General features: G+C 40.9%; 2 protein-coding genes across 2 annotated transcripts; one reads left to right on the top strand and one right to left on the bottom strand.

Moving 5' to 3' along the window:
• The first annotated feature begins 396 nt into the window (after positions 1-396).
• paf1 (PAF1 homolog, Paf1/RNA polymerase II complex component) lies at positions 397-5,307 on the top strand. Its single transcript, XM_076036377.1, has 14 exons — positions 397-646; positions 1,414-1,446; positions 1,562-1,654; positions 1,741-1,862; positions 2,207-2,273; positions 2,347-2,448; positions 2,554-2,659; positions 2,746-2,814; positions 2,960-3,063; positions 3,162-3,278; positions 3,382-3,510; positions 4,030-4,135; positions 4,283-4,361; positions 4,495-5,307. Exons 1-14 carry the CDS (start codon positions 600-602, stop codon positions 4,944-4,946), a joined length of 1,626 nt encoding a protein of 541 aa, XP_075892492.1. The 5' UTR covers positions 397-599; the 3' UTR covers positions 4,947-5,307.
• A 248-nt stretch (positions 5,308-5,555) lies between these two features.
• On the bottom strand, positions 5,556-7,644 carry gmfg (glia maturation factor, gamma). Its single transcript, XM_076036386.1, has 7 exons — positions 7,483-7,644; positions 7,024-7,117; positions 6,881-6,930; positions 6,717-6,768; positions 6,549-6,629; positions 5,903-5,976; positions 5,556-5,759 (listed from the first exon to the last, which is right to left on the bottom strand). The coding sequence occupies exons 1-7, from the start codon at positions 7,483-7,485 to the stop codon at positions 5,688-5,690; spliced, it is 426 nt and encodes a 141-aa protein (XP_075892501.1). The 5' UTR covers positions 7,486-7,644; the 3' UTR covers positions 5,556-5,687.
• Between the last annotated feature and the right edge of the window lie 2,041 nt (positions 7,645-9,685).

The following is a 9,685-nucleotide window of genomic DNA, read 5'->3' on the forward strand; positions in this document are numbered from 1 at the left end:
AAATAGAACACCTCCACCCCTGGACATGGAGCTGATTCTGTAATGTAAAGCTTTTGTGTTTAGTTCAAAAATAAATTAACGTTTTTATTTTCTGGTCGACAAAGTTGATTTACAATAGTTAGGAGCAAACCTTACTATAAGGAAACCTAGTTTTCCATCTTGTCTGGTGTTTCAACATTTATTTTCTGTTTTGGTACCTCGACCTACGGTTAGCTAACTGCAGCTAAACCGGAACTAGCTGGCAACATGTCGGACAGCACTGCTCAAAAGTGAAAGAAAAATAGGGAGAATAGTTTTGATAAAAGTTTACTTTGTGTGGACTTGTTGCTATCAGAATACTTCACATGCCAGGCCACTAGGTGGCGCTCAAAGTATCGGACACGTCATTCTGAGTCCAAACTTCCGATTCACTACCGGGTTATCGTGCGGTTCAGCCCAGGCCAAAATAAAGGCATAACACATTCTTGATCTTGGAGTGGAACGTTGCCCTCTTCCACAAGACGGGGAACTTTATTTTTCACTTATTGTAACCTTTTTTTTTTTTTTTGTAAAAGCAAAACAAGTTTTCTCTCTGCTGCTGCGAGCCATTTCCTTCAAATATGGCTCCGACAATACAGTCACAAGCTCAACGGGAAGACGGCCACAGGTAACGCCAGTTAATATTTTAACAGCAATTTTACTAACCAGACAGATATTTTACATGGCGTGTTTTATGGCAACATTTTGATTTCATATTAAATCAAACACGATTTTTAAAAGAAGCCTCTCGTGCTGAGCAAAATTTTAGCCTACGGTGCTTGTTCCATGAGCTAGCGACAATATCCACGCGCGAACAAAACGTCACTGTCGCGAATTAACACATTAAAATCGCTTTGCTGCAAAACCTGACAAACAGATGTCGATACACTTGATGCATTACATTACTTGATGTGTTACAGCAATGCTAAAGGTCACGGTGCCCATATCGGATTAAGTGCTTTCAATGTTTACTTGTCTCTGTAGCGGTAGCTTGTCTGTTAGCCTTCGCGCAACACCCTCTTATATTATGGTTGCATTGTGCTTCCGTGTACAAAAGCAATATGTTTTGTGGCCTCGCGTGTTACTTGGACCGTAGCTCTAATTGTCATTAAACCGCCGTGCTTTAATGATGTGTACAATGTTTAAAATGAGTTGTTTTTCTGAAGTAGATTGTGATACATGATACCACTACAACTAAGAAGTTGGGTAAACTTGGTGCTGTGACGTCCATAAGCTGTAGAACTGTTTTTCTTCGCTTCTTTTTAAAGTGTACACTAGCCCACGAAGTCACTTTTAGCAAGTGATCTTTGCATGACTGTTTTGCACAAGTCACTGTTGTGTTGTTCTGAAAGCCTATGTGAGAGCATTACGTTTAACGCCTGTTTTCTCTTACAGCAGGCCGTCCTCACATCGAACTGTTCCAGAAAGGTAAGTACAAGTATCATGTGCAGCTATTCTAAGATCTTTGCCAATTAACCATGAACTTCTGTCAAAGTAATGTGGAAAATGTCAAACAAGTATGTGTCTTGTGTTACCATAACAGGTCAGGGGTCGTGTGTCGGGTGAAATACTGCAACAGTCTACCGGACATCCCTTTTGACCCGAAATTCATCACATATCCATTTGATCAGCACAGGTAAATGTCATGATCGTCTTTTCGGCATATAAACCTAAACTTCTATGGGTGAGCCTGACATTGTTTTTTTTCTCTTATTGCGGCAGATTTGTACAGTATAAAGCCACCTCTCTGGAAAAGCAACACAAACATGAGCTCCTGACTGAGCCAGACCTTGGAGTTACAATTGATCTCATCAATCCAGACACCTACCGCATCGACCCTAGCAGTAAGATGGAACCTCTTACAGTTTGCATTTTAATATTTTCATTTTAATCAAGTAAAAATTATGAAATAATAATAGTGTTGCTTAATAAATGTAATCCATTCAGGGTAGAATTTTTGTTTTTGGATAATTTCAAGTTTGAGTGTATATTCTGTAAACTAGCTCAAAGGTTCTGTTTAAGGTCACATGGGCCTAAATGGATCAACATTTGATTGCACTTCACTAGAACTGCACATAATCTAAGCTCTGGGGTTTTATCTTGCATTAAAACCAGGACATGGACAGTTTGAAGTATTTACCGTGTCTAACTGAAGGTGTTTGTACCAATCAACTTTTCAATTTGCCAGTATTGTTGGATCCCGCTGATGAAAAACTGTTGGAAGAAGACATCCAGGCTCCATCCAGCTCAAAGAGGTATGACTACCCATTGGTCAGCTTGTGTTGTATCCATGTGCCTCTTGTTTTTAAACATCTGCTTGTATTAAAGGTCACAGCAGCATGCCAAGGTGGTCCCATGGATGAGAAAGACGGAGTATATCTCAACAGAGTTTAACCGATACGGGGTTTCCAATGAGAAAGTGGAGGTCAAGTAAGTCTTGCCAAAGCACTACTTCCTCAACTTGAATTTTATTGATTACATATAAATTGTGCTGTTTGCCATTCTAAGTATGACTGAGATGCTTTTTCTGTTTAGGATCGGTGTTTCTGTCAAACAGCAGTTTACAGAGGAAGAAATCTACAAAGACAGAGACAGCCAGATCTCTGCAATTGAGAAGACGTTTGAGGATGCTCAGAAATCAGTAAGTGGGCTGATAACTCGGAACGCTCATCACTCAATGTCATCAGTGAATACCGATCTGTGTATTAACCTCTGGCTTGTCTTTAGATCACACAGCACTACAGTAAACCCAGAGTTACTCCGGTGGAGATTCTCCCTGTGTTCCCTGACTTCAAGGTGAGATTTCATTTAGCTTCAAAACATTTATTAATGCACACATCACACATCTTAAAGTAATAGTTGAATGCAGTGGGGACACTTGCATTTGTTTTGAGTTTAAATGTGGGTATTAATCCTGTTTTGTTGTTGTTTTTCCTCCCAGATGTGGATCAACCCGTGTGCACAGGTCATCTTTGACTCTGATCCTGCACCTAAAGACTTATCAGCACCGGCTGGAGTAGAAATGATGTCCCAGGCCATGATCAGGTTTCTATGCTGTAGCCTTCGCAACGCTTACTCCTCAACCAAGCATAGAAAATGATGTGTTAAAACACAAATTGACCGTTTCTTTCTCTTCATAACAGGGGTATGATGGATGAGGAAGGAAATCAGTTTGTGGCCTACTTCCTGCCCAACGAAGATACACTTCGCAAGCGCAAGAGAGACTGCGATGAGGGAATGGATTACATGCCAGAAGAAGTGTAATTAAGAAAAATCCACTACACCTACTGTTAATGTCATGCCTTGTGTTGAATGCTCTTTGCAAGAAGGCAATAATTACTAATTTTGGTTGTTTAATTTAAGGTATGACTACAAGATTGCCAGGGAGTATAACTGGAACGTGAAGAACAAAGCCAGCAAGGGTTATGAGGAGAACTACTTCTTCATCTTCAGAGATGGAGATGGCGTTTACTACAATGAACTTGAGACAAGGTAAGTCATTATTTAGAGTTGGGTTGTTGTTTAAAAGTAAAGTTGTATCCGGAGCATGTGACAGCATCAGAGCAGCCGTGTTTTTCACTGAGCGCGGTGCAGCTTTTCAAAATGAATCAGAGCGAACAAGCCGCTTTGGTGCCAGTCATCAAGTCAAAGCAATTTGCTTAAAAGTTTAGCTGTTTGAGTCTAGCCGCTTGAATCGAAGCTCCCATTAACTGGGAGCAGATAAAATAATCTCATTAGGAAGGTTGCAGAAGAATCGAGCGTGTTTAATTAGTTACTCGGGAAAAAGAAAAACACTTAATGTGTTTTGCTGCCTGCTGAGCAGACGGAGGGAGGAGCGAAGCGCAAATAACATAGAAATTCTGCCCGCTCCGCTCGGCTCACACGCTCTCGTCATTTCACACATGGTGTTTTGCAACACTAGAAATCTTGCCGTCAACATGTGACAGACAAAAGTAGCATCATTGCAACCACGATTTCATGGAAACTGCGACTTTCTTTTGCATCCCGCAGAGTGCGTCTGAGCAAGAGGAGAGCCAAGGCTGGAACTCAGTCCACCACAAACGCAGTGCTGGTGTGTAAGCACAGAGACATGAACGAGAAAGAGCTTGAAGCTCAGGTGAGTGCACTTTTTTTTTCTTTCTCGCTCTTATGCCACATTAATTTATTATCGCGCTGTTACTGTAAAGCTATCTGGTTTTTAAAGTGTAAAGTTTTGAATCACGGCAAGTTTGAGTGACTGATACACTTCCTGTTTGGTCCTCAGGAAGCACGTAAGGCTCAGCTTGAGAACCATGAGCCAGAGGATGAAGAGGAGGACATGGACAAGGATGCTCAAGATTCTGGTCAGTTTACGTTATAACCACGGCAGTGGCTTTTGCTATTTTTTTTTTAAACCTAATATATCTCTGTAAAATGAGTTTCCTACTTCATATTTATTATTATGAATGATTTTTGATCGGCCTGTTGCTCCCTCAGGTGATGATAAAGACAAAGGCAGCGGCAGCGAGGCCGAGAATTCTGGCAGCGAGTCCGAGCGTGAGGACGACGAGCAGGAGCAACGGGCAGAGGAGGAGCAGGAGGAGCAGGAGGAGCAGGAGGAGGAGGACAAAGGGAAGAGGAGGAAGGCCAGCGGCAGCGAAAGCGAGAGCGGAGGAGAGGAGAGGACCAGGGAAATGCGGGACGAGGAGGAGATCTTCGGCAGCGGTGACGACAGCGACGACGACGACGACAACGACGACAACGAGGCCAAGAACTCGGGCCGCAGCAGTGGCGAGGAGGGCAGCGGCAGCGAGGACGAGCGAGGCAGCAGGAGCCGCAGCGCCTCTCCGGCACACAGCGACCGCAGCAGCAATCACTCGGAGAGAGCCAGGAGCGCGAGTGGAAGCGACAGGGCCTCCGACTCGAGCGACGCCAGCGACAGTGAATAAGCTCAGCGGCCTCGGACGGGAAGACGGCGGCCTCCTGGTTTCCCTCTGTGTTCTGCTGCGTTGTTGCTGTGTCACTAGACACAGGGACTGTACTTTCTCTATGGTTGCAGATATCCACTGCACAGATGCTTACTGCTTTTTTTTCTTCCGAGGGACACTTGTCTTGAGGCATTTTTAGATTTAATAAGTGCACCACTAGCTGTTTGTATCTGATTACTTTGTTCTTGTCAGACATTCACAATTATGTACTATTGTCTTTCCTCAGTACACCCTCCACGTGGATAATAAAATACAGGTGATTTTCTTTTTATTTAGAAAACTTTGTAGTAGTTTTTTTCCCTCTGAGGAAATGAAGTTTAAAGTCAGTATAATTTTATTGTACACACAACACTGCCTCTGCTCAATTTCCTTAGTTCAAATTTATGCTTAAAGTAATTGCAGATTGGTAGGTTTCCATTTCAACAGCAAGCTAACCAAAATATTGTGGTGACTCTGTTGGTTTGAGTGTGAGTGTTTGTGGCCCTGCAACAAACTAGCAAGTTGTCTGTGCCCCAAGACAGTTGCAGTTGGCTGCCGCAACCCTGAGTACAGATAACAGAAGATGGATGGTTGGAAGTGTCAAATGAGTTTTAATTGCATTAATATGCTAAAAAAAAAAAAAAAAAAGCGTAGATACAAAACCCCAAACAATCCATTATTACAAACCTCAGACAATGCCCTGAAATTTAAGGAAAAGCAACGTCAACGGAAAAATGACAGCTGTTTCTTCAGCCATTCCTCGGTCAGGTCCTCTGCATTCCTGGTCTCGAAGACCTTGCAAAAGTAAACTCACATTTAAATGTTGACAAACATAAATAAACATGAACATTAGCAGCTCATTCTACATTATTAATCAGAAATGCAATGTTTTGTTTGTTTTTGTGATTACACTCGTCCGTCGGATATGTGACTGGTACCTTTGAGATCTCTGTCGCCTGGACTGTGCAGTTCTTGCTGCCAGCGTACATCATCTGCTGCTCCGGTTTGCATCCTGTTGAAAGGAAATGAATCATTTTCCTCAGGCGTTTTGTATCTTTGACTTTTTAAAATTGCACCTCTGCACCGTCCATCCAACAATAAACTCTACAAACCAGATTTAGGAAATTGGGCATATAAATGAACTTTGGAGTTAAATCTTTCTTGCCATCTTCATAATGTTGATTGGCGCACCTGACGACCACATATGGGCTTTGCTCAGTTTCTCGCAGTTGTCATGGGCTCATCAGTGAATTTGTTATGGGATTAAATGGGTTGAAAGTTCTTTGTTTTTTTTCTCTACATTGTTATTCTTAGGCTTTTTTGTACTGTAAACCCAAAAGAGCATCAGGAAAATGACAACAAAAAAAACTATGCCTCGAAACATTTCATGCAGAGAATAATAAGACTGAAAATGCAGATACCATTAACTCATAAAAATATTTTAAATGTAAAAGTCAGCATGAGGGAATTTTCTGGATAATACTCTGGTTCAAATTAGATACTGTTTTGAAAAACAGAGGGAAAAAAATATAATATTTGATGTATTAGTTTTGAATTTTTATGGTCTGCTGTTTAGCATCTTACCCGATGGACTGCAGAATATGAAACACAGGGGATAGGACACCCTTCCATCATCGTGTACATATTTGTAGCTGTAGACGATGAATGTGCACAACTGTCAAGGAAGTTCACTGATGAAATGCAACCGTGTGAGAGGGTATTGCAAACACTCATGTCACATTCTGTCAGGATATCTGGGTTGTTGTTCAGGAAGTTCATCTCTCAAGTCATCCAGTGAGATGTCCTACAACACAGAGTCGGGAGGGGGGGGGGAAGTCATTTTGACAGGGAGTCAAACACTAAACGAGCAAAACAGAATTGTAACCAATCCAAAAAAAAGCTCATTCGCACTTTACCTCGAATTCCTCGTCAACGATGACCAACTGTTTCGCCATGTCTATTTTCACTTTAGAGTAAATACAAAAATGGCTATCATTGATACTGACATCCAATTTTGACATTATAATGCCGTTTGTGAAATTTGAAATGTGATTCTTACGTATGATGGCTGCATTGCTTTTCCCCGCAAATCTGAACTTTTTCAGTTTTTCTGTCAGGTCTGTGTCCAGTTCACACACACGGAGAGTGCCTGACTGTAAGAAACGATTGAAACAATAATAGTGAGTAAAAAAGAAAAAAAGAAAATATCGTGTCAGTCGGAGAGTCTTGAGAAAGTGCCTGAATGTGTCCGGGGAAAAAGTAGATTGTTGAGAAACACACACACACACACACACACACACACACACACACACACACACACACTGAAACCAAAAATCTGACATGTCCGCCCGACTTTGTGCCTGCTGCAACGTGCAAGAGACAGGTTTCCTGTTTGACTGAAGCATGACAGCTATGCAAGAAGAATACACTCGCAAAAATCACTTGAGTCCACAGCACGATACCATACAATAACATCAGTTCTCCCCCCAACAGCCATACTTTGAATGATGTCACCAACCATATTTGCGTCCTTTTGTCTTCAGGGTGGTATCGGCTCTGTGGAGAAGCGCTGTTTGACAGCTACTCTATGTCAAGCTTCTTGGTGAAAATGGCAGCGAAATCGCAAACAGAGGGAGCGCCTCTTCTTCCTGTTTTCCTGTCACTTTTAACATACGAGAAAGGTGCCAGTGTGTGTCGCTGCAACTGTCTTTTTTTTATGTCGCGCTTAAAAACGACTTAAAAGCCTTTTTCCTGTGACTTAAAATATATATATATATATAAAAAAGTGGAAAAATTAAATATATTTGCCAACAATTTCCAAACGTGTTCTTTGGCGAACACGTATCAAAGCTTGCGACCGTAAAATAGTCCAATGAGGACCCTCCGTTTTAAATGATATAGCTATTGTTTCGTATTTCAAATCGGAAAGTCTATCTCATATAAAGGTCATATGTTAACATTTTGTATGTATTTTGCCGACAAATATAGTCATAGTTTAATATCATATACACGATATTATAACACAATATTTAACAGTTTCTTAAGCCACTCAAGAAATTCTTTGCAAAAGGCCACAATGCATACATATTGAAAACAACAAATCTTTAATTTTCGTTTTTGTTCCTCTTTTCTGTTTTAGTCCTAAAGAAGAAAAACAAACCTGTTGTGTTTTCAATTTTTATAAAATTTTCATTTCCCAGCCTGCGGGTGGAACAAAAGGTACGTCCAATTCAAACGTATGACGTTTCACGCACGTCTTACGTCAACTCAAAATCGAAGTAGATTTCTCCAGGCGTACACTCGCTATTTTCTGTATTGTAATAAACGTTTTGTACATAACTTCTTCAACGTGGTCTGCTTGGAATCAAGTCACCTTGCCGCTGTAAAGGAATACGCCAAAGGAATACCTTGTACGGGATCGAAATCTACGCTTCTTTCAGCTAAGCTAACATTATTGCATCTATTAGCCAAACTTGCTACCTAAGAAGCTAAGTGCTAGTATTGCAGTTAGCCATCCCTAACCCACCGTCGAGCTGGCTATCTGTTAGCATTGTAGCCTAGCTCACTAACATCTGACAACTGGCAAAGGTAAACAACAAAGCCTAGCAGTCTGTTCATTTAAAGTTGTAATTCGCGTAGCTGTAAGCAGCCATCTAGCTAACCTGCTGTCGATTGTAATTGCGGCTGTGCCTCCCTGTTAGCACCGCTAAGATAGAAGTAGGCTTCGAAACACAGAAAAGATCTATTTAACATTGTTATCCTCATAAATAATCGAGATTGCTAAATTGTAATCATTACATAAAACAAGCACTGTTGGTCATTCATTGTTATGATGCAATGAAACTTTATGAAGCTGTTGCGTTGACTGGTTTACAGCTTCGGTATGTGTTACGGTCTAAAATTGCGACATCTGATGGTCAAGCATTTTGTGTCGTATCTTCATCTGTGGGTCTATGTGATTTTTTTTTGGCACCACAATATAATTTTTATTATCTAAATTTAAATCTTAGTAGCCTGTCACCTTTTAAAGAGATGCAGGTAGACAAAGAGTTGAAGACCAGGGCGACCCAAAAGTGCCGCCCTTGTTCTTGGTCACGATAATAGGAGGTTTCGAAATAGTCTTGTGCAAATGTTTTGTATGGAGAGTTATAAATCATTTTCTGTTTGAAGCCCAGCTTCTTCTGAAGATCATCAGTTGTCTTCGAAGTTGGGGACCACAGTTTGTGAAACACACATTATTTTTTTTTTACTAGCACTTTGAGTTTTCACATATTGTTCCACTTTTCCCTATAGTTTTCTCACCATGAAATTAATTTAAATGTAGTTGTGGCGGTCTGGTGTAATTAAGAAAAAAAAATTGCTGAGTCCGACTTTATCATTTTCAAGAAACGGTTTAACTGTTGTCCTGATTGTAAGACACATTGTGTCTCAAGAGTTTGATCGCTCTTTCACAAATACTGTAAATGTTTTCACAAACTCTAAAGCAAGTAGGAGACAGAGGTTAGTCATTATGGAGCGTTTCAAGTTTCCCACATTTCAAGTAGGAGGTGCAAATTTCAGGGCTTTGCTTTCGAGCAGTTACCTTTCTTTCCCCTTGAACAGATGCAGAAATAAAATCTGAAAAGGGGGAAAACTCTGCGGTCCATGACAACAATACCACAAATGATTTCCTATGTGTGTTGCACTTCACAATGTTGCTCCAATTAATTGTTTTTTGGGGA

The sequence above is a fragment of the Nelusetta ayraudi genome, unplaced genomic scaffold (genome assembly GCF_046127955.1).
Source record: "Nelusetta ayraudi isolate G7.1 ecotype Tasmania unplaced genomic scaffold, CSIRO-AGI_Nayr_v1 ptg000048l, whole genome shotgun sequence".
NCBI classification, from domain to species: domain Eukaryota; kingdom Metazoa; phylum Chordata; class Actinopteri; order Tetraodontiformes; family Monacanthidae; genus Nelusetta; species Nelusetta ayraudi.